Source organism: Procambarus clarkii, chromosome 60 (genome assembly GCF_040958095.1).
Source record: "Procambarus clarkii isolate CNS0578487 chromosome 60, FALCON_Pclarkii_2.0, whole genome shotgun sequence".
NCBI classification, from domain to species: domain Eukaryota; kingdom Metazoa; phylum Arthropoda; class Malacostraca; order Decapoda; family Cambaridae; genus Procambarus; species Procambarus clarkii.
This window is the reverse complement of record NC_091209.1, coordinates 22,905,975-22,931,113: the sequence shown is the minus strand read 5'-3', so window position 1 is coordinate 22,931,113 and position 25,139 is coordinate 22,905,975. Positions and strand designations below refer to the sequence as shown.

At 49.6% G+C, this 25,139-nt stretch overlaps 1 protein-coding gene across 1 annotated transcript in view; it reads left to right on the top strand.

Moving 5' to 3' along the window:
* The window catches only part of LOC123767004 (protein CEPU-1), a 419,527-nt gene that overhangs the window by 381,160 nt on the left and 13,228 nt on the right, over positions 1 to 25,139 (top strand). Inside the window, exon 5 of the mRNA XM_069307342.1 lies at positions 13,835 to 13,983. Within this exon, the coding sequence (XP_069163443.1) occupies positions 13,835 to 13,983 (149 nt within the window). The remainder of the gene's footprint in view (positions 1 to 13,834; positions 13,984 to 25,139) is intronic.

The following is a 25,139-nucleotide window of genomic DNA, read 5'->3' as shown; positions in this document are numbered from 1 at the left end:
AATACTTGGCAGTGACTAGAAATACCCGGCAGTGACTAGAAATACCCGGCAGTGACTAGAAATACCCGGCAGTGACTAGAAATACCCGGCAGCGACTTGAAATACCCGGCAGTGACTAGAAATACCCGGCAGTGACTAGAGATACCCGGCAGTGACTAGAGATACCCGGCAGTGACTAGAGATACCCGGCAGTGACTAGAAATACCCGGCAGTGACTTGAAATACCCGGCAGTGACTAGAAATACCCGGCAGTGACTTGAAATACCCGGCAGTGACTTGAAATACCCGGCAGTGACTAGAAATACCCGGCAGTGACTAGAAATACCCAGCAGTGACTAAAGATACCCGGCAGTGACTAGAAATACCCGGCAGTGACTAGAAATACCCGGCAGTGACTAGAGATACCTGGCAGTGACTAGAAATACCTGGCAGTGACTAGAAATACCTGGCAGTGACTAGAAATACCCGGCAGTGACTAGAAATACCTGGCAGTGACTAAAAAATACCTGGCAGTGACTAAAAAATACCCGGCAGTGACTAGAAATACCCGGCAGTGACTAGAGATACCCGGCAGTGACTAGAGATACCCGGCAGTTACTAGAGATACTTGGCAGTGACTTGAAATACCTGGCATTGACTAGAAATACCTGGCAGTGACTAAAAAATACCTGGCAGTGACTAAAAAATACCCGGCAGTGACTAGAAATACCTGCCAGTGACTAGAAATACCCGGCAGTGCCTAGAAATACCCGGCAGTGCCTAGAAATACCCGGCAGTGCCTAGAAATACCTGGTAGTGCCTAGAAATACCCGGCAGGTACTAGAAATCCCCGGCAGTGCCTAGAAATACCCGGCAGTGCCTAGAAATACCCGGCAGTGCCTAGAAATACCCGGCAGTGCCTAGAAATACCTGGTAGTGCCTAGAAATACCTGGCAGTGACTAGAAATCCCCGGCAGTGCCTAGAAATACCCGGCAGTGCCTAGAAATACCCGGCAGTGCCTAGAAATACCCGGCAGTGCCTAGAAATACCCGGCAGTCCCTAGAAATACCCGGCAGTCCCTAGAAATACCCGGCAGTGCCTAGAAATACCCGGCAGTGCCTAGAAATACCCGGCAGTGCCTAGAAATACCCGGCAGTGCCTAGAAATACCCGGCAGTGCCTAGAAATACCCGGCAGTGCCTAGAAATACCCGGCAGTGCCTAGAAATACCCGGCAGTGCCTAGAAATCTTCACACCTCCTTTGCTGTCTTTGGTGTTGGCATCGTAGAAATATTTCGTCTGTGCTCTGTGCTTAAAACCTAGAAACTTGAATTTTTGAGCCGCTCGGTATCTTTCTGAGTGTTTCATTTGAACTCTGCATGTTCAATAGCGACAATGTCTCTGGTAAATCATGGAGGTGTTCATCAAAAGTTACTTAGCAATCATTGAGGTATGCTAAGTATTGCCTACATAAAACTGGACTAACTGCTCTTTGAAATGAGGAGGTAGTGGTCTTTACTCCATTTTTTTATTTTTTTTTTATTTTTACATGCGTGCATGCGTATAAATACAATAAAATGAAACAAATTACAAAATCACAGAAAATACCAGCCTGAAGGGCCGACAACAAAAACCAAACAGAATGCAAGATGGTATAAAAAGAACAGTGCAATACATGTCGTTCATCTTTAAGCGTACAGGCAAGCATGCGTAAGACAAACAGATCACAAAAGCACAAATGTCAAAGGCACAAAAGTATAAATTACCAAATACACAATATATCGGCCCGAAGGCCGACAACAAAAACAATAAGCACATCAAGACAATCACAAAGTACCCAAACCCGCACCCAACAACCCAACCCTAGAAACACACCACAAAACAAGCCTACTGGCCCCAGAAACCACACGAAGAGGCACAAATACATAACTACAACAAATGAAATAAAACACTCCCACACACACGCACGCACACGGACACAACACCACAAAACATAGCACACACAAAAAAAAAATCACTTAAAAGGAGGAAACACCTCAATGGGAGGAGAATAATTCTCAGGAAATTCATGCAAAGGATATGTCTGCATATAGGCCTCCCACATTAAGTACTTCCTATTGGTAGGACAACGATCCCCCTGCTTCAGGGGGGGCGTGCATAAAATCACTCGGGAATCACCAGATCAGGTGGAAGCGGCAGCTCCTGGAGCTGGGCGGCAGTAGTCGCATAATGAGGTAAGGTAGAGCGAATGGAAGCAGAAGACACGGAAGAAGCGGACGCAGGCCACCGAGATGGCTCCGCCGCCGGACGCACAGAAGAAGACGAAGGCCGCTGAGACGGCAACACCACACCCGACACTGTAGGAGATGCAGAAGAGACGGTCTGAGACAGGAGAAGCGGCAAAACCGCCGCTGATGAAACAGGGGACGAAGCTGGGGGCACGGAACCCCCAGAGCGAGCAGTCTTCTTTAACACCACCACGCTCACCAGCAGGAGGAACTACCCCCCACGCAGAACCTGAACCATCCGACACAGGCGACGCACCGGAAGCAAGCTCCACAGGCACCTCACCAGAAGAAACACTGACACTGGCAGCTGCAGGCACATGGCCCTCCGCTACCACCGAAGAAAGCGACACAACCGGAACCTCACCGCCATCGTCGGAAGATCCAGAGTCGTCGAAATCTCCCACATCAGCCCAGGCAGAAGAAGAATGCCGGGAAAGCTTGGGCTCTGGCCGCACATCATCAGATCCAGAGGCCGACCCAGAGACACATGCATCACAAGCCATGCGAACCGACGCTCTCCACAGGACGGCAGCATCCTTAACCACATGGGGTACCAGGCCAGGCACAGGAGGAGGCCCTGTATCCACCCCAAAGAAAAATGACAGGTTGGATAACAAGAACCTTTCACACTAGAGATGCTATACCGATGATGATACTTTTCAAAACGCTTGTGCTCTCTAGAGTGGAGTACTGCTGCACAATGACAGCCCCTTTCAAAGCTGGAGAAATTGCTGACCTGGAGAGCGTACAGAGATCCTTTACTGCCAGAATCCACTCAGTAAAACATCTAAATTAATGGAACCGACTAAAGAGCCTAAATCTGTACTCCCTTGAGCGCAGGCGGGAGAGATACATAATAATTTACACATGGAAAATTGAGGGGCTGGTCCCAAACCTGCACACAGAAATAACATCACATGAGAACAAAAGACATGGCAGGATGTGCAGAATACCCCCGTTGAAAAGCAGAGGTGCAACAGGTACTCTGAAAGAGAACTCTATTAACATCAGAGGCCCGAGACTGTTCAACACGCTTCCATTACTCATAAGGGGCATATCTAGCAGATCCCGCACAGTGTTCAAGAGAGAACTGGATAAGCACCTCCAAACGATACCTGATCAACCAGGCTGTGACTCATACGTCAGGCTGCGAGGAGCCACGTCCAACAGCTTGGTTGATCAGTCCAGCAACCAGGAGGCCTGGTCGACGACCAGGCCACGGGGACGCTAAGCCCCAGAAGCACCTCAAGGCTCAAGGTAAGGTAACCCCAGCACCCAGCACAGCCGAGACAAATGGCGAGGGCGCAGGGACATGTGCAGCAGGTGGAGAAGACGGAAATGACGTACAGAGATCCACCGGAAGACCCATGGGACCATCAGGGATACCAACGGGAGCAGGCTGAACATCTGAAGGCACCACAACCCCTGGAAGAAGGGCCACCACAGCAGGAGAGGTGTCGGGCGCCACTGGGGGGCCCTCCAGCAGCCAACGGGACGGACACATCCCCACCCACCGAATCCTCCACAGGGAGTGGCAGAAAATCTTCCTCACGGAAGAGGTTCACAGGGGCGACGGCAGCCTCAGAACACCCGGCAGCCTGATGCCCCAGCAGGCCACACCGAAAACATGTCCGTGGTTGACGGGAATAATACACCTGAACATAATATCCGAGGAGCCGGACAGAGGACGGAATGTCCACCCTCAGGCGCATCCCCAGGGTCTGAATGTTCGTACGCAAACCCTGGAACTTCCCCGAGGAAAGCTTGTGCAGCCTCACACTGACGACAGCTCCAAACCTCCCGAAGTAACGCCGCAGGAGGTCCTCGGGAAACCCCAAGGGCGCCCCACGAACACTCACGTACGTCAATGCACTACTCCAATCGGAAATCTCCACACAGTGCCGGTATCACCAGGCAGGGGCAAGGATCGCCCCTCGAAGCGCTGGAGAAACGCCTGGTACTCTGCGTCTCCCACAAATTTAACTATCACTCGATGAGCGGTAACCAGTTCAATACCGTAAATCACATCCACAGGGACACGTAGCATGTCACACATTACAAGTTCAACCTCCGGATATCTGGCACAACCAGAAAATTCCAGGCCTACAGAGTGCACATGCACAACAAGGGGAAGAGGTCTCCCCATCAGGGAGAGTCACCTTCGATCACCCAAGCACCACTTGATGGCGAATGCAGTAAGGGCAGAAACACCAACACCCCCTGGAGACCAAAGCGGCAAGCCACCACCAACCGCCGAAGAGGTCAGGCGACACGTCCTCACTCCACAGTGGCTAGAGGTCCCTCTTTACTCCAAATGGTATGCGCTGGAACTTTTATGAATGAACGCTGAGCGAAAATGTTATTTTCATTGTGTCCGGCTCAGCAGCGGGTATAAGCCAAGATGCTTACTTAACTTCGAGTGTTGAGCTATACTTAGTAGTACTGAAACTGTACAGGATTTCCTGAATGAGTAGCAGTGCGTCGGAACTGCTTACATTCATCTCAAATTAACTGTTCGGAGAGTCTCTATTGACGTGTCTGGACCGGTAGGTGATTATCTGTTGGAATGGTGTGTTCAATTTGAGACAGGGGTGAAGAAAACCAGTCAGTCCCTGTAAAAATTAGTGTTGACAAGAGGTTAACACTAATTACACTCCCCAATTAGTGCTGACAGGGATTAACACTCCATAGCTGTGGGGCCTTCTGCTCCGGCCCTGTCGTGAGCTGTGGGGCCTCCAGCTCCGGGCCCTGTCGTGAGCTGTGTGGCCTCCTGCTCCGGGCCCTGTCGTGAGCTGTGGGGCCTCCAGCTCCGGGCCCTGTCGTGAGCTGTGGGGGCCTCCTGCTCCGGGCCCTGTCGTGAACTGTGGGGCCTCCAGCTCCGGGACCTGTCGTGAGCTGTGGGGCCTCCAGCTCCGGGACCTGTCGTGAGCTATGGGGGCCTCCTGCTCCAGGCCCTGTCATTCCACCTGATATAACCGGACTCGCTGGGCCCTGAGAGTCGCTACCTCCTTCCTCACCCTCCTGGAACTCCATCTGGATCTCTTGTGTACGTTCCTCTGGCCATTTATCTGGTTGTTCTACCAATTCCTATATTGGACCTTCTGAAACCTTTATGACTGCGGGATCCTGTTGGTTACTCAGCCCTTGACTTTTTAAAAGTCCTATCAGAACTCTTGATCATTGCAAAATCCATTGGAAGAAGCCATTACAAAAGTTTTATTGTTGACCAAAATGTGTTTTGCACAGAATTCCCTAAATGTTCCCCAAAAAATTCCGACTTGAAATTTCTCGCGATTCAGAACGAGTCATTAATCAACACACACAAAAACATGCACAACAGTGAATTAACACTGACCGAGGAGGGACGCTGGTTATTCCGAAACGTTTGTAAGAAATAGAAAACTAAAATGAATCTATTTCTTTGTAATTATGTAACAATTAATTCTGGGTGTTTTTCTTAACTGCGTTACGTTAATTACTAGTCCTTACAACTTTGCTAACCTTCAGGGAAATTAATTAAGATTGTGTTCGTTCATCCACTTTCTAATTTAACAGATTTCATACCTGCTGTTTAATAATTCATTGTGTCGGGGACAGGAAGCCAGATTTTAATTATGCATGTTTGGCTTTTATCAAGCCCCCCCCCCCCCGCCCCCCGTACCAAGGCCGCTGACCCCAACCAGGATACAACCCCACAACAAGCTGACTAACTCCCGAATACCTACTCACTGCTTGGTGAACAGATGCATTAGGTGAAAGGAAATGTGCCCAACTATTCCTGTCCCGCCCGGGATTCGAATCCGGAATTCTCGATTATGCGTCGCGAACGAACCCGACTGTACTACCGGAACTATCTTGAGGTTATCTTGAGATGATTTCGGGGCTTTAGTGTCCCCGCGGCCCGGTCCTCGACCAGGCCTCCACCCCCAGGAAGCAGCCCGTGACAGCTGACTAACACCCAGGTACCTATTTTACTGCTAGGTAACAGGGGCATAGGGTGAAAGAAACTCTGCCCATTGTTTCTCGCCGGCGCCTGGGATCGAACCCAGGACCACAGGATCACAAGTCCCGCGTGCTGTCCGCTCGGCCGACCGGCTCCCCCTAGTAAACTGAATATTAATATTATTAGAACTAGTAAACAATATTTTCACTGAGGTACTTAATCTGTGAATATACCCAATTACAGCAACAATAACCAACATTGTTTAATACAGAAACACTTGCTGTACTTAACCTATTGACTTATAAACGTAATTAATCCGAGTATTACTCTTACTAAAAGCATTACATTTTCAACAGCTTTTCTGTGACTTACAGAAAAGCCTCCCTTATTGTACCATGAGTACAGCATTGTACCATGGGGGTAATGGTACTTCCTTCTCATTGCAACTGTGACCCAAACATTAAGAAACGGTGTCCCTGTATCTTAATGCTGACCGGCAGCTCTAGTGACCCCTAGCGTTGCTGTACAAGATCATTACTCCTCTTGTTGTGGTGTCCTAAGTGGAGTCAAGATCATTACACCTTTTGTTGTGGTGTCCTAAGTGGAGTCAAGATCATTACACCTTTTGTTGTGGTGTCCTAAGTGGAGTCAAGATCATTACTTCTCTTGTTGTGGTGTCCCAAGTGGAGTCAAGATCATTACACCTCTTGTTGTTGTGTCCCAAGTGGAGTCAAGATCATTACACCTCTTGTTGTGGTGTCCCAAGTGGAGTCACCCAGACGCGACAGCAGGAGTGAGTACAGGCTTACTAGCCTCGTCTCAGCTTGATCTAATTATTAGCTGTCCGAAGCGTTCTAATGAGCACGCGTGAACAATTGTTCACCACCGCTTAGCCACCATTGATGATGAACTAAATGTTATCATTTATAACATGCTGCCATCATTCACAACCGGTTTTAACTATTTGTAGTGAGTTTTCAGAAGAGAGAGAAAGGGGGGGGGGAGAATAAGGTGGAGAAGGGATGGAAAGAGTGAGAGAGGGAGGAAATGATATGGAGAGAAAAAGATGTAGAAAAGTGAGAGAGAGAGAAGGAAAGAGAACTATCGGGAGAACCGCTAAGCCATAACGACTATATAGCACTTGGAAAGAGTCAGGATAAGGATTTGGGGTGGGACGGGGGGAAGGAATGGTGCCCAGCCACTTGGACGGTCGGGGGATTGAACGCCGACCTGCATGAAGCGAGACCCTCGCTCTACCGTCCACCCCAAATGGCTGGGCAGAGAGAGCAACCCGTCCATCTAATAGAACGTCGCATTTTGACGTATATACTCCTGTTTGATTCCAGGTTGATGGGGTTCTGGGAGCTCTTCTACTCCCCAAGCCCAGCCCGAGGCCAAACTTGACTTGTGAGAGTTTGGTCCACCAGGCTGTTGCTTGGAGCGGCCCGCAGAACCGCGGACCTCTGATGTTTATTCAGTGTTCTCTGATTGTGCCTATGGCACCCCGGTCGGCCGAGCGGACAGCACGCTGGACTTGTGATCCTGTGGTCCTGGGTTCGATCCCAGGCGCCGGCGAGAAACACTGGGCAGAGTTTCTTTCACTCTATGCCCCTGTTACCTACCAGTAAAATAGGTACCTGGGTGTTAGTCAGCTGTCACGGGCTGCTTCCTGGGGGTGGAGGCCTGGTCGAGGACCGGGCCGCGGGACACTGAAAAGCCCCGAAATCATCTCAAGATAACCTCAAGATAACCCCTGCTCTTCACTGGTTCTATTCTGCATTTTCTTCCATATCGTTCACTCCAGTACGTTGTTATTTTACTGTGTAAATTAGGGACCTGGCCTTCCAGTATCTTCCAGGTGTATATTATTTGGTATCTCTCTCGTCTCCTTTCTAGTGAGTACATTTGGAGAACTTTGAGACGATCCCAATAATTTAGATGCTTTATCGCGTCTATGCGTGACGTATATGTTCTCTGTATTCCCTCTATTTCAGCAATCTCTCCTGCTCTGAAGGGGAAAGTGAGTACTGAGCAGTACTCAAGACGGGACAACACAAGTGACTTGAAGAGTACAACCATTGTGATGGGATCCCTGGATTTGAAAGTTCTCGTAATCCATCCTATCATTTTTCTGGCCGCCGCAATATTTGGTTGGTTATGCTCCCTAAACGTTAATTCGTCGGACATCATTATTCCCAAATCCTTTACATGCTGTTTTCCTACTATGGGCAGATTTGATCGTGTTTTGTACCCTGTATTATGTTTAAGGTCCTCATTTTTCCCGTACCTGAGTACCTGGAATTTATCACTGTTAAACATCATATTATTTTCTGTTGCCCAGTCGAAAACTGTTAAATACTCCACTTAAGGCCAAAAATTGTCGTACTAGAAAATGGTAGCGGCTCGCGAAATTGACACACTGTCCCGTTTTCTGTTTTGGGTCCTCTGGTAGGTTAGGTTAAAGGCACTTTAGTACGACAGTTTCTTGACGTTGGCAAATCTTAGGAGGACGGGCTGGAGAGAGATTTAGTGAGAAAGAAGATAAAATGAGAGGAAGAGAAAGAGAAAAAATGTTACAAAGGGTGATGGAGAGAATAACAAAGAAGAGAGAGAAATGAGGGAGAAATGGCATAAGAGAAAGAGACTTTTACAACCACTTATATGACATTATATGACAGACGTGCTAGCAGAACTTAAAATAAAAGTTAATATCCAACAACCATAGAATTAAATAGAACTTTTGGGCTGCCACAATCCTGATTTAATAATACAACAAATATTATCCGGATTCAGTCTCTGGAAGTGAGATAAGAGGAAAAATAGGTATTAATAGCCCCACTGGCTGTGTGTAGGAATGGTATAGAGACCATTATATATAATAGACAAGGCGTCGTGACCCTTACAGATGGAGTAACTCTCACCCACTTAGTTTCACAGAAGAGGGAGAGGAATGAATGAAATGTTTACTCTGTACACGTAAGTAATGCGTTCACTGATATGTAAATGACACTGACTTTCTCGAGCAGAGAGAAAATAACATTTAGGGAAACTAGTCAATAGAGCAAGGGACTTATATAAGACACAAGATCTGTCTGTAACACCGTAAAGGTGTTTGGTTTAGTTTATATTTAATATATACACAGGGAACATGAGCTAGACAAGATTTCGAGAGGCGCCAGGTTGGCGGCCCCTAGGAAATAAGAAACTCACACCTCTAAGCGTTAATGACCTCAAGTCGACCTGAGGTCAACTCGTGCGAATTTCACCTTGCTTCTGCTAATCTGACAATTGTAGCCTGATAGCTGGAAATCTTGTCTAACTCATGTACTCGGTGTATATATTAAATACACACTAAACAAAACACCTTTACGGTGTTACATGTCTACTATTACGTTAGGTGGGTATAATTAATACAAAAGTAGTAGTAGTTTAGCGAACAATCGTTCATTAACTCAATGAGAAGTTCCAAATATATGTATTCTGTGTGAGGCAATGGAATTGTTGGTGTGTGTAGTGAATGGAGCTAGAGATCAGTAATTACACAATTCTGGTAACTTCAGGATCCCCGTACCACACCTCATGAGATTATGATCGTTGAAGTTGTTGTTTTCAACAACATTCAACATTCAGCTACTGGGAACAAAAGTCCCAAGTAGCACGGGTTGTTGGTAGCCCGTAGTGGACTTACCCGGCACAGGAGCGGAGCTGTGGTGAGCCCGTAGTGGACTTACCCGGCACAGGAGCGGGGCTGTGGTGAGCCCGTAGTGGACTTACCCGGCACAGGAGCGGGGCTGTGGTGAGCCCGTAGTGGACTTACCCGGCACAGGAGCGGGGCTGTGGTGAGCCCGTAGTGGACTTACCCGGCACAGGAGCGGGGCTGTGGTGAGCCCGTAGTGGACTTACCCGGCACAGGAGCGGGACTGTAACTCCTTCAGTTGTCTCCTGCCCCATGTTTTATGTTAATACTAAGTCCCGTGGCATCTTTTCTTCTCGACTTGTAATCCCAAGTGGATTTGTAAGGCCGCAACATATCTCACAATGTAATTCTCTCCCAAGTTTCCGACGTGACCTACTGGCTGGCTGCTATACACACACACACACACACACACACACACACACACACACACACACACACACACACACACACACACACACACACACACACACACACACACACACGCACGCACACACATGGAATGCATTAGGAAGTGATGTGGTGGAGGCTGACTCCATACACAGTTTCAAGTGTAGATATGATAGACCCCAATAGGCTCAGGAACCTGTGCACCTGTTGATTGACGGTTGAGAGGCGGGACCAAAGAGCCAGAGCTCAACCCCCGCAAACACAACTAGGTGAGTACACACACGGGCAAACGCGCACACACATGGGCGCACACACACTCACACACAGTTTGGTAGCTGAGTGGACAGCGCGCGGGATTCGTAATCCTGTGGCCCGGGTTCGATTCCTGGCGCCGGCAGAAACAAATGGGCAGAGTTTCTTTCACTCTGATGCCCCTGTTACCTATCAGTAAATAGGTACCTGGGAGTTAAACAGCTGTTACGGGCTGCTTCCTGGGGTGTGTGAGTGTGAACAAAGAAATAGTAGTAACAGTTGATTGATTGACAGTTGAGAGGAGGGCCGAAAGAGCAGAGCTTAACCCCCGCAAGCACAACTAGGTGAATACTCAGAAAGAGAGCAAGGATAGAGTAAGAGCAAGGAGAAGTCCCAGAGATAAGAGAAGGAATATCAAACCAGACACCACTAGAGGAGTTTGTGGTTACCAGTGGGGAGGTGAGGACGCATCTGATAGATTTGGATGTGACAAAAGCTATAGACTTTTGTCATATACCGGATGGAATCTCACCATAGATACTAAAGGAAGGAGCAGAAGCGCTGTGCCTGCCACTCTCCATGGTGTACAACAAATCACTGGTAACAGGTGAACTGCCAAGAATTTGGAAGATGGCCAATGTAGTCCCAATATACTAGAAGGGTGATAGGCAGGAGGCACTGAACTACATACCAGTGCCCCTAACTTGCATACCATGCAAGATGATGGAGAAGATTGTTCGAAAAAACTAATGGAAAATCTGGAGCGAAAGAACTTTGTAACACAACAGCAGCATGGGTTCAGGGAGGGCAAATCAGGCCTCACAGGATTAATTGAATTCTATGACCAGGCAACACAAATCAGGCACGGTAGAAAGGCTGGGCAGAATGCATATTTTTGGACTGCCAGAAAGCCTTTGACACAGTAACACCCTCAGAGGAATTGACAGGGTAAATAAGGATAAACTTTTTAACACGGGCGGGACACGAACAAGGGGACACAGGAGGAGACTGAGTACCCACATGAGCCACAGGGACGTTAGAAGGAACTTTTTCAGTGTCAGAGATTGAATGCATTAGGCAGTGATGTGGTGGAGGCTGACTCCATACACAGTTGCACAAGCTGGAGATGCAGGCTGGAGTGAAAGGGAAGGTACTCCATTGGATAAAGGAGTACCTAAGCAACAGAAGACTGCGAGTCACTGAGAGGGGTGAGGCCTCAGATTGGCGAGACTTCACAAGTGGAGTCCCGCAGGGTTCAGTCCTTGGGCCTATACAGTTTTTGATATATGTAAATGATCTCCCAGAGGGTATGAAATCGTTCCTCTCATTGTTTACTGATGATGCAAAGATTATGTGGAGGATTAAGACAAAGGAATATAGTATGAGGCTACAAGATGGCCTAGACAAACTGAATGAATGGTCCAACAAATGGCTACTAAAGTTCAATCCGAGTAAATGTAAGGTAATGAAACTAGGCAGTGGAAACAGGAGGCCAGACACAAGATACAGAATGGGAGAAGAAGTCCTTCATGAAACGGACAGAGAGAAAGATCTAGGAGTTTTATATCACACCAAACCTGTCTCCTGAAGCCCACAAAAAAAGAATAAAGTCTGCGGCATATGCGAGGCTGGGTAACATCAGAACAGCGTTCAGGAACCTGTGTAAGGAATCATTCTGAACATTGTATACCACATATGTAAGACCAATCCTGGAGTATGAGGCCCCAGCATGGAGCCCGTTCCTTGTCAAGCACAAGACGAACCTGGAAAATGTTCAGAGGCTAGTCCCGGAACTAAGAGGCATAAGTCATGAGGAAAGGATGCGACAAAAACACCTCACGACTCTGGAATACAGAAGAGTAAAGGGAGACATGATCACTACCTACAAAATTCTCAGAGGAATTGCCAGGGGTAGATAAGGATAAACTTTTTAACACGGGTGGTACGCGAACAAAGAGACACAGGTGGAGACTGAGTACCCAAATGAGCCACAGGAACGTTAGAAAAAACTTTTTCATTGTCAGAGTAGTTAACAAGTGGAATGCGTTAGGCAGTGATGTGGTGGAGGCTGACTCCATACACAGTTTCAAATGTAGATATGATAGAGCTCAGTAGGCTCAGGAATCTGTACACCAATTGATTGACAGTTGAGAGGCGGGACCAAAGGGCCAGAGCTCAATCCTCGCAAGCACATCTAGGTGAATACAACTAGGTGAATACACAAGGTGTGTGTTCACCATATCTCCCGACAGATTGACTGTCACCGAGTCCAGACCTGTTATACAGGCCTCTTGTTACACTATTATCAAGTAGGTACTCCTAGAGATGTCTTCATCTCCTGATGATACTGAGTGAAGTCTCTCTCTCTCTCTCTCTCTCTCTCTCTCTGTCTCTCTCTCTCTCTCTCTCTCTCTCTCTCTCTCTCTCTCTCTCTCTCTCTCTCTCTCTCTCTACTTCTACCTCTCTATATCAATATATAGAGTCAATACTATGGTATGACAGCTTCACGTTGAAGGTAATGGTCCCACTGCATACATCAACTTGACTGAAGAATATTCAAGAATCTCTCGAACACTAACATTTTGAGAATCTGTAAACAATTGTCAGGGGGGCGACGGCCATCTTGGGGCGTTGGCCGACTCTGTTCCACAGGTGTCCGCTGGGCGATCTTTACCCAGTCCTGATAATAAGTTCAGTACCATTACTCACTTCAGAATTGTTCCTGACTTAGAACCGCCGAGATTCCCGAATCTCTCTCTCTCTCTCTCTCTCTCTCTCTCTCTCTCTCTCTCTCTCTCTCTCTCTCTCTCTCTCTCTCTCTCTCTGTCATTCCTGCATAATATTTCATGACAACAACTGAGGAATACACAAACTCCATTAATATTACTCTGGACGCACTCATAAGTCATAAGGATCATTAGACATGCTAATCCGAGGAACTCGATAACAAGGAGTAATCTTGCCCTGCGAACAGGTGAAGCCTCGCTCTGCAGCCTCCTGGTCAACCCTTGTGTGACTTACACTTAACATGGCCTCGTGTCCAGTAAGCTGCTAGCCAGACTTTTGTGGCCAAAGAAGTGAACACTTACGTTTAATTTGCACTATTGTGCATGTGTTCGATCCAGGCAGAATGATAACTATTTGTTATTTGTTTATAAATAACATGTTCTGTTTTATGACCATATAAGTGTTCCTCCCTCTTAGTAGTGACCATGTTCTTCTCTGCCTTGATGTACTATCCATATGCTTGTATCCCAGAAGGTAGTGACCGGTGACTTGTGTTGGCAGGGGAGGTGTGAGCCTGCACGTGGCACAGGAGGGTGCCAGGGCCAGTGCCAGGCTCTCCCTGACCAGCGTGACCCCGGAGGACGCCGGCAACTACACCTGCCAGCCGGAGGGCCTCGAACCCGCCCATGTTGCCGTCTTCATCATGCAAAGTGAGTGGTTCTCCAAACTCCTCGTCCAGGTGGTCTCTTCCCTCCCCCCCCCCCCCTCCTCTCTCTCTCTCTCTCTCTCTCTCTCTCTCTCTCTCTCTCTCTCTCTCTCTCTCTCTCTCTCTCTCTCTCTCTCTGTCTTTACCTCTACCTCTCTCTCTCTCTCTCTCTCTCTTTACCTCTACCTCACCTCTCTCTCTCTCTCTCTCTCTCTCTCTCTCTCTCTCTCTCTACCTCTCTCTCTCTACCTCTCTCTCTCTCTCTCTCTCTCTCTAACTCTCCCTCTCTCTAACTCTCCCTCTCTCTACCTCTCCCTCTCTCTCTTTACCGCTTCCTCTCTTTCTCTCTCTCTCGTTTTATTTATTAAAACTAATATTCATAATTGTGTCCTCGGCCTGGTCAGAGACCTGACAGAGGGGACTTCGATGCTTGGAATCACAACAAGCTGATACATCAAAATGTCATTATCTAACATTTATATTGCATGTTTAGTGGGTGTAAACTTTAATGTAACGTTACAAACGCATTAGGTACAGGATTAACCACAACGCTATTGTGTGTTGGTTATAATAAGATCCACTGGGGGCTGCAGGCGTCTAAACACGTTAAGCTAACAGTAGGAAGGGAGAAATAGCCTAAGCTACTCTATCCCTTTGAGATGTATTTTATTGTCTCAATAAGCATACTTGAACTTAAGCGAACAGTGCTCCAAATGTGGCCAGAACGCACTTCTCTGCCTATTATGCAAGGCCCGATTTGCCTAATAGGCCGAGTGAGTGGGACCGAAGCTCAACCCCAGCAAGTACAACTAGGTGAGTACGACCAGCCTCCTTTGCTATTGATAGACAATTGCTCCTTCAAATCTCAGCTGGTATAGAGAAAACATTTATTAAACATATATATTTGCGTCCTTATTCATTCACTAATACTGTTGTGATAAACAATAGTTTTTCAACTACTTATAGAAATATAGATTTATATCGCGCCTATATAGATTTATATTGGCGCGAGTAAGCATATACAATATTATATTTTAATCTTTATAATACGATTAATATTTTATCTGATGGTCAGACACACAAGACAACTTTAGTGTTGCAACTGCCACCTTCAGGAGGAAGATGTTGCGTTTTGTATTCTTTGGCAAGATTCTGGACATTATGTGTTGCAGTTTTATTCCTCGCAGATCAATACATTCTTCGTTGCCAAACACATGATCAACACCTGCTTCTCCAAGACCTGCCTGCCCAACACCTGTCACCCACATCTCCTCCCACTCCTGCCCTCCACACCTGTCCTCCAAACCTTTCCCCCCCATACCTGCCCCTTAAACCTTCACCCCCATAATCACACGTACCCCACACCTGCCCCAACACACCTCTTCCTTACACTCAACACTTGGCTACCTCCAACTCTACATAACACATCTGCCGGCCACACATTGAATATCCCCCCTCTCCCCCCCCCCCCCCCGCCCCATAACCTTCCATCAATCTTCAACCTGGCAAAACGGATTACGTCCCAAGCTGAAAACCTCAAAGCGCGCGCCCTCTCTCGGCTTTCCTCTTCCGTTTCCTCAATTTTGTGCACTTTCCCATCCCTCCTTCCCACGACTATCTTTTATATTTTCCTCGTGTGATGGGCTGTCAGCCGCAGGGAACAATGGGTGCATACTTGAACGCATTACCAAGACAAGTGGCCGAGAATAACCTGGGATTGTCCCTCCCAGACTTCTTCCACAATTCCTCTTGACGCCACAGGCAGGAAAATGCCCCATTTTTGAACTTTGAAAAGTGTCACGGAACTCCAAGGTGTTCTCTTGTGAAGGATCTGCTCAAGGTCTAAGACATGTGTGTGTACTGAGCGCGCATATGTGTCTCAGTACACACATGTGTCTCAGTACACACACATGTACACGTGACAGTTTGCCTGCATCCGAACACTTACTTTTGAACGCACATATTGTGTTTCAAAATGTTTGTCCAAGATAAGCGGAAGACAATTACTGAGCAGCAATTAATTAAAAACATTGACGGGAGCGTTCAGCTTGTGTGTGTGCGTGTGTGTACTCACCTAATTGTGCTTGCGGGGGTTGAGGTTTGGCTCTTTGGTGGTTGTGTGGGTGTGTGTACTCACCTATTTATGCTTGCGGGGGTTGAGCTCTGGCTCTTTGGTCCCTCCTCTCAACTGTCAATCAACAGGTGTACAGGTTCCTGAGCCTACTGAGCTCTATCATATCTACACTTGAAACTGTGTATGGAGTCAGCCATACACAGCCTATCGACAGCGGAAGTGTTAGAGACACCACTAGCAAGTATACTATAATCTTAAGCAAAGCCCTGGCCTAAATTCTGTGTATATATACACCTAGAAGCCGGGTACACTGTTCGGTGTATGTGTCCCTGTTTCTTGGTAGATGAGGCGGGTAAGCCAGCGAGCGAGACATGATGAAATATGTAAACTAAACTATTTAAATCTCTCTTAATCATACCGACAACTACAAACGTGTTACTGACACAAATACACGCGTGTACTGTATGGGACTTGTTCAGTACACGCGTGTACTCAACGGGGACTTGTTCACGAGTGTGCTGAACAAGACTTAACAGTGAGCGCCGACCCATCATATGCACTGTGATATAAACACCCCTGGGAAAAGAAAACGGCCGCTCAAGCAGTGGAGAAAGGCAGTCAATTTCGAATCAGTGAAAATAGAAGGTCGAGGAACAGTTGAAAACGGTCAACACAAGCGTGCGAGGAAGGCGTGTGAAGCGCCCAGGATTAGATTCGGAACCTTTTATTTGTAACAAATTTATAGAATTCCTCACCATTCAGGCTGGACAGGTGTGTGCGGCTGTGGAAATAAGTTTTGAGGCGTAAGTTGCACAACAAATACGAGTTGTGATAACGATCCACGAGAACGTTGAGATTAGTTGGCTAGTTACACTATATACTTGATGACTAGCAGCTAGTACCCAACATATGAACCTAGTTACACCATATACTTGATGACTAGCAGCTAGTACCCAAGATCAGGCCCTAATTACATCATATACTTGATGACTAGGCACTAGTTTCCAATATCTGGACCTAATTTAATACAAAGCCATTTCAACAAACAGAGACAGAAAAAATGGAAGCCTGCAAAATCAAGGATTGCAGTTGAAAACATCGAGTAAAGTATGTTTAAAATTATATCCGCCACCCACAGGAATCTATAAACAAGCGTGACGGCTACAGGACCAGCACACAAGGACGAGAATTCCAGAATAAGAGCAATGGTGGCAGCGGTGGGGTGGGAGCAATGGTGGCAGCGGTGGGGTGGGAGCAATGGTGGCAGCGGTGGGGTGGGAGCAATGGTGGCAGCGGTGGGGTGGGACACAGAACTCGAATACATGGATGAGCACGGCGTGTGGATGATTGATACCAGAATAAGGTGCTGAGCACAGTATCAGTCATTGGTTCAAAAGGAAGTGATTATCGAACACTGCTTATCTAACAGTGATAATGCAAAGTTAGGTCTAGCTCTTCATTGCCCTGCCGTCTGACCATGATATAACTGCTGCATTGTAATATAACTATTTAATGTTTGAATTCTTTGTACAATCTGGCCCCAAAGTTGTGGATGGAGATGGCTTCCACAACTACTACTTTCAGTGTATTTCACTTGTTGACCAACCCTTTACAGGTTACGAGTTTTTCGTGTCTTTCATTGACTCATTTGTATTTCCAATTTCCATTTGTGTCCCTTTGTCCTAATTTCTCTCAGCATAAAGATGCTATCCGGGTCAACCTTGTCAATTTTCCAATGTTATCATTATAGTCCCTGTGATTCTTTTCTCTTCATGGTTAGTGAAATTGTGTTCTCTTTTCGTTTCTTCATAACTTGATATGTACTGAACTCTTAGCTCTGGCACCAATACTGTTGCAAAACTCAACAAACTTTTTCAAATTTTGTTTTCTGCTTCACAAGGTGCGGATTCTAGGCAGTGCTAAATATTCCAAAATTGGTATAATATAAGCTGTGTAGATTGTCTTAAAAAAAAGTCTTCCTGTAGGTTGTTAGATGACGTACTAATAATTGCCAGCTTTCCATTTGCTGCCCATGTTGCCTTGCTTATGTGCGTGTGCGCGATTTTTGTGGTAGAATTATATCCATTAGCATTTTCTCTTTGATTCCTGCAATAGCCTTCTTATGGCGAAGGTCTCTTCTGGCCTGCTTTCACATATCCATCGCTTTACAATTATTGGATTGAAGTCTAGCAAACATTTGTTTGCCCGCGCTGGAGATTTTCACGGTCTTCTTGTTTTGTTAGTCCTCCTCGGTATTTATATTCCTCATTAGTTTGGTATCATCTTTAAACACTGACACGTACGAGATCAGTCCCTCAAATAACTCATTCACGTAAATATGGAACAGTAGTGGTCCCAAGACCTTACGATATTCCGTCAACTTGAAATATCGTCTGACTGTGACCCTTTGTTTTCTGTCCTTTAGGTACTCCATCCCCCCAGTTAAGAATTTTTTAAGTTATCCAGCATACTTATCCTTTTTCTATATTAGTCTTCTGTGAGGAACAGTACCAAAATCTCTTTGAAAATTTAAAAAATTGTCTATCAAGCCATCTAGTAATATTTCAGCAACTGTGTCACAGATCTCGTTTAAGTTTGCCTGCAATTACCTTTTTTCTAAAGCCAAGCTGTCTTTTTGTTATAGATTCTATTCTTTCCAGGAGGCCCATTATACTCAACCTGATTACCTTGTCCAGCACTTTACAAGGAATACTTGTCAGTGACACTAAACTAAAATTTAGTGCCTTGTAACTTTATTCTTGTTGGATTATTAGGACCATGTTTGCCTTTTTAAAGAAATCTGGATGATTGTTTTGTCCCTGGCGTGTTATTTACATAGTTAGAAGTTAACAATTTTTTTCTGCGTTGTCCTTCAGCAGCCATTATGATATCACGTCTAGTCCTATTGAGTTTGTCGTATCTTGTTCCTACAAGTGTTCTTTTTACCTCTTCTACAGAAATTATTATGTCAACAGGTGTTTCTTCTAGCCATTTTTCATCTCGGAATCTCGGCGTTGATTCTTTTTTAAAGATTTCTTAAAATCTCTTACTGAGTATCTCACATACCTCTTTTTTGTGAGACTTCCCCTATCAATTAAACACTTAGATTAATCTTTAGCGTTTGCTACAATGCCGTTTTCAAATTGCCTCTCAGCTTCCCTCCTGACTCGAATATACTCATCTCCGCCTCTATTTAATACCTCTTTACTTTGTTCCACGTTTTCTTGGACCTGTTCCTTGTTTTGTTTTGTTTTGGGTCGTTTTCTTGGCTTCCGTCAATCGCCTATTCATCAATGATTTACTTTAATTTCTCGTGCATCTCCTACTTGAGTGGACTGAGCGGCTCAGTGGTACCTGCATATTTATTTACTATGAATTCCTTCATCTCAGTTATGGTGTTCCTTTTCCCATTCTCTTTCCATTAAACATGTGGTGGAAAGGCCCGCACCATCCTCTTGTCCTCCACTTCAGAAATCCTTCGTCTTCCTTAACGTGTTTCTTGGTCTATCAACTTATTTTGGTAGACCAGGAAACATTATGTAATGAGTGTTAATAGCGGGTTTATAGCTCCAATGGGCATCTCATGCTCTATATTTTCCACACGCTTCTGATTTTGTGAAATCATCAAGACCAGTATGTTGTTGGAGTACTTTTCTTATTGCTACTGAAGTTCACTCTGCAAGCACACTGTTGGTAAGTACACACACACACACACACACACACACACACACACACACACACACTGGAATGCATTAGGAAGTGATGTGGTGGAGGCTGACTCCATACACAGTTTCAAGTGTAGATATGATAGAGCCCAATAGGCTCAGGAACCTGTACACCTGTTGACTGACGGTTGAGAGGCGGGACCAAAGAGCCAGAGCTCAACCCCGCAAGCACAACTAGGTGAGTACAACTAGGTGAGTACACTGTGTGTGTGTGTTTGGTGTCTATCTTGCTTGGTGCTAACCCTGTCTATCTCGCCTGGTGTTCGTCCTGTCTATCTCGCCTGGTGCTCGTCCTGTCTATCTCGCCTGGTGCTCGTCCTGTCTATCTCGCCTGGTGTTCGTCCTGTCTATCTCGCCTGGTGCTCGTCCTGTCTATCTCGCCTGGTGCTCGTCCTGTCTATCTCGCCTGGTGCTCGTCCTGTCTATCTCGCCTGGTGTTCGTCCTGTCTATCTCGCCTGGTGCTCGTCCTGTCTATCTCGCCTGGTGCTCGTCCTGTCTATCTCGCCTGGTGTTCGTCCTGTCTATCTCGCCTGGTGCTCGTCCTGTCTATCTCGCCTGGTGTTCGTCCTGTCTATCTCGCCTGGTGCTCGTCCTGTCTATCATGCCTGGCACTCGCCCAGCGTCTCAGGTTAAAGGATTCGGCCGTAAGACAATCCCTGGCAGCGCCCTCGCCTCCACCCTCGGCCGCCTGGCAACACTCTCGGCCTCCTCTGGTACCACCCTCGACCGCCTGACACCACACTCGACCGCCTGACACCACCCTCGGCCGCCTCTGACAACACCCTCGGCCGCCTGGTACCACCCTCGGCCGCCTCTGACATCACCCTCGGCCGCCTATGACACCACCCCCGACTGCCTGACACCACCCTCGGCCGTCTGACACCACCCTCGGCTGTCTGACACCACCCTCGGCTGTCTGACACCACCCTCGGCCGCCTGACACCACCCTCGGCTGTCTGACACCACCCTCGGCTGTCTGACACCACCCTCGGCCGCCTGACACCACCCTCGGCTGTCTGACACCACCCTCGGCTGTCTGACACCACCCTCGGCTGTCTGACACCACCCTCGGCTGTCTGACACCACCCTCGGCCGCCTGACACCACCCTCGGCCGCCTCTGACACCACCCTCGGCCGCCTCTGACACCACCCTCTGCCGCCTGACACCACCTTCGGCCGCCTGACACCACCCTCGGCCGCCTGACACCACCCTCGGCCGCCTGACACCACCTTCGGCCGCCTGACACCACCTTCGGCCGCCTGACACCACACTCGGCCGCCTGCACCACCCTCGGCCGCCTGACACCACCTTAGGCCGCCCGCACCACCATCGGCCGCCTGACACCACCCTTGGCCGCCTGACACCACCCTCAGCCGCCTGACACCACCCTCGGCCGCCCTGACACCACCCTCGGCTGCCTGACACCACCCTCGGCCGCCTGACACCACCCTCGGCCGCCTGACACCACCTTCGGCCGCTTGGCACCACCCTCGGCCGCCTGACACCACCTTCGGCCGCCTGGCACCACCCTCGGCCGCCTGACACCACCCTCGGCCGCCTGACACCACCCTCGGCCGCCTGACACCACCCTCGGCCGCCTGACACCACCCTCGGCCGCCTGACACCACCCTCGGCTGCCTGACACCACCCTCGGCCGCCTGGCACCACCTCGGCCGCCTGACACCACCTTCGGCCGCCTGGCACCACCTCGGCCGCCTGACACCACCTTCGGCCGCCTGGCACCACCTCGGCCGCCTGGCACCACCCTCGGCCGCCTGACACCACCTTCGGCCGCCTGGCACCACCCTCGGCCGCCTGACACCACCTTCGGCCGCCTGACACCACCTTCGGCCGCCTGGCACCACCATCGGCCGCCTGACACCACCCTCGGCCGCCTGACACCACCTTCGGCCACCGGGCACCACCTTCGGCCGCCTGGCACCACCCTCGGCCGCCTGACACCACCTCGGCCGCCTGACACCACCTTCGGCCGCCTGGCACCACCCTCGGCCGCCTGGCATTACCCTCGGCCGCCTGACACCACCTCCGGCTGCCTGACACCACCCTCGGCCGCCTGACACCACCTCGGCCGCCTGACACCACCTTCGGCCGCCTGGCACCACCCTCGGCCGCCTGACACCACCTCGGCCGCCTGACACCACCTTCGGCCGCCTGGCACCACCCACGGCCGCCTGACACCACCTCGGCCGCCTGACACCACCTTCGGGCACCTGGCACAACACTCGGCCACCTGACACCACCCTCGGGCGCCTGGCACCACCCTCGGCCGCCTGACACCACCCTCGGCCGCCTGGCACCACCCTCGGCCGCCTGACACCACCCTCGGCCGCCTGACACCACCTCGGCCGCCTGACACCACCTTCGGCCGCCTGGCACCACCCTCGGCCGCCTGACACCACCTCGGCCGCCTGACACCACCTTCGGCCACCTGGCACAACACTCGGCCACCTGACACCACCCTCGGGCGCCTGGCACCACCCTCGGCCGCCTGACACCACCTCGGCCGCCTGACACCACCTTCGGCCACCTGGCACAACACTCGGCCACCTGACACCACCCTCGGGCGCCTGGCACCACCCTCGGCCGCCTGACACCACCCTCGGGCGCCTGGCACCACCCTCGGCCGCCTGACACCACCCTCGGCCGCCTGGCACCACCCTCGGCCGCCTGACACCACCCTCGGCCGCCTGGCACCACCCTCGGCCGCCTGACACCACCCTCGGCCGCCTGGCACCACCCTCGGCCGCCTGGCACCTCCCTCGGCCGCCTGACACCACCCTCGGCCGCCTGGCACCACCCTCGGCCGCCTGACACCACCCTCGGCCGCCTGACACCACCCTCGGCCGCCCGCACCACCCTCGGCCGCCTGACACCACCTTCGGCCGCCTGGCACCACCCTCGGCCGCCTGACACCACCTTCGGCCGCCTGACACCACCTTCGGCCGCCTGGCACCACCCTCGGCCGCCTGACACCACCTTCGGCCGCCTGGCACCACCCTCGGCCGCCTGACACCACCCTCGGCCGCCTGACACCACCTTCGGCCACCTGGCACCACCCTCGGCCGCCTGACACCACCTTCGGCCGCCTGACACCACCTTCGGCCGCCTGACACCACCTTCGGCCACCTGGCACCACCTTCGGCCGCCTGACACCACCTTCGGCCACCTGGCACCACCCTCGGCCGCCTGACACCACCTTCGGCCGCCTGGCACCACCCTCGGCCGCCTGACACCACCTTCGGCCGCCTGGCACCACCCTCGGCCGCCTGGCACCACCCTCGGCCGCCTGGCACCACCCTCGGCCGCCTGACACCACCTTCGGCCGCCTGGCACCACCTTCGGCCGCCTGACACCACCTTCGGCCGCCTGACACCACCTTCGGCCACCTGGCACCACCTTCGGCCGCCTGACACCACCTTCGGCCACCTGGCACCACCCTCGGCCGCCTGACACCACCTTCGGCCGCCTGGCACCACCCTCGGCCGCCTGACACCACCTTCGGCCGCCTGGCACCACCCTCGGCCGCCTGGCACCACCCTCGGCCGCCTGGCACCACCCTCGGCCGCCTGACACCACCTTCGGCCGCCTGGCACCACCCTCGGCCGCCTGGCACCACCCTCGGCCGCCTGGCACCACCCTCGGCCGCCTCCCTGCACAACTTGGATCCTTTCCACTAAACATTTCTTATTATTAGATGGTCTCCCGTCTCCCTCAAAGACACTGAAGGCTTCCACGCGCGCCACAGCCGCCTGCATATCCACCGCGCGGGAAAAATTTCACATAATATATTTTTTTCCTAAGAGAGGGTGGGGGGTATTGCTTTCCCTTCTCGCTGGAAGACCTTTAATCTTGCCACAACACTGCTGGCCGGGCATCTTGCCGCTTCCTGGAACTGCCGAGCACTTCAGGCAAAACAACTCCTTTTCCATGCTCCTCTTTTTCACTGGAAAAACTTGTATGCCCCGCCGTAGGGTTTCCGTCTTGCTGGAAGACCTCATATATTCCCCAAAAGGCTTCCTGGAGGGCTTCTTTGCTGGCTGGAAGACTCTACGGCTAGTCCAGAGTGTCACAGACTGTCACAGACTGTTACAGAGTGTCACAGATTGTCACAAAGTGTCACACACTGTCACAGACTGTCACAGATTATCACAGACTGTCACAGATTGTCACAATTTGTCAACGATTGTGTTTTTCTCGCAGCTCTCATCTTTTCAACACTACTTTTGCAGGTCCGTCTTGCAAAACCTGATGAAAAGCCATCGATACATCAGGCACAAGTATTAATGCATTCAGAAGGTTTTCCATGCTAGCTACTGGAAGGTCCTCGAGAGTTCCGACACCCACAAGGTCTCTAGTGTGTTGTCTATTGTAACCTTCTTACGCTTCCTCATCTCAATTCCTTGTGATGATATTTGATTATATTATATTTCATTGACTGCTAAGCTATGTTAGTGCTAATTTAAGGCAAAAATTTGTTTTGTCTTAAATTATGAACGGTATTCCTCCCGTTTGTCATAATTTGTTTATTCTATGTTTCTCCTGAGCGTCCCCTCATAACAATTTCTCTCTCTCTCTCTCTCTCTCTCTCTCTCTCTCTCTCTCTCTCTCTCTCTCTCTCTCTCTCTCTCAGCTCCGGAGACAGCTTCCAGAGTCAGCGCTGGACTCAGCCCGTCCTCCTAAGGTTTCCTAACGTCAAGAAACTGTCGTACTAAAGTGCCCTTATCCTAACCTACCAGAGGACCCAACACAGAAAATGGAACAATACGTCATTTTCGCCAGCCGCTTCCATTTTCTACTACAATGGGGTTTGGCCTTATGTAACGCATACGAGCGAAAAGCGACGTTCTTTGCAGGAGGACAGGTTGGTGGACCAGCTGAGGAGACAGCTTCAGGAGTTAGGACTTGAGGGTGGATCTCGATAAAATTAGATCCAAAGGCCCATATAAACAAAATAATGTCACTGGCATACGTCATTTTGTCCCCCCCCCCCCTTCCCCTTCCCCACACTGGAGTCTCAACAAGCAATGAATGAGGTCGCCCTGCTGACAACGTATGTTAGACCAACATTGGTGTATGCAGCACCAGTTGTTTCACTCACTCCTTACATTGCAAAACATAAAATGATTAAGAGTTATCTCCTGACTACAGATCCTCTATTAACAGGCGAAGTAAACGCAAACTGCCTTTAAAAGGCAAAAGAAAAAGTACTAATCATGGAAAACTTGTTTCAATGTAAAACGCCTTCATGTTGTAGACGGGAATGGAACAATGAGGAGAAAGCGCTAACCCATTACGACTATATAGCACTGGGAAGGGGTCAGGATATGGATTTGGGATG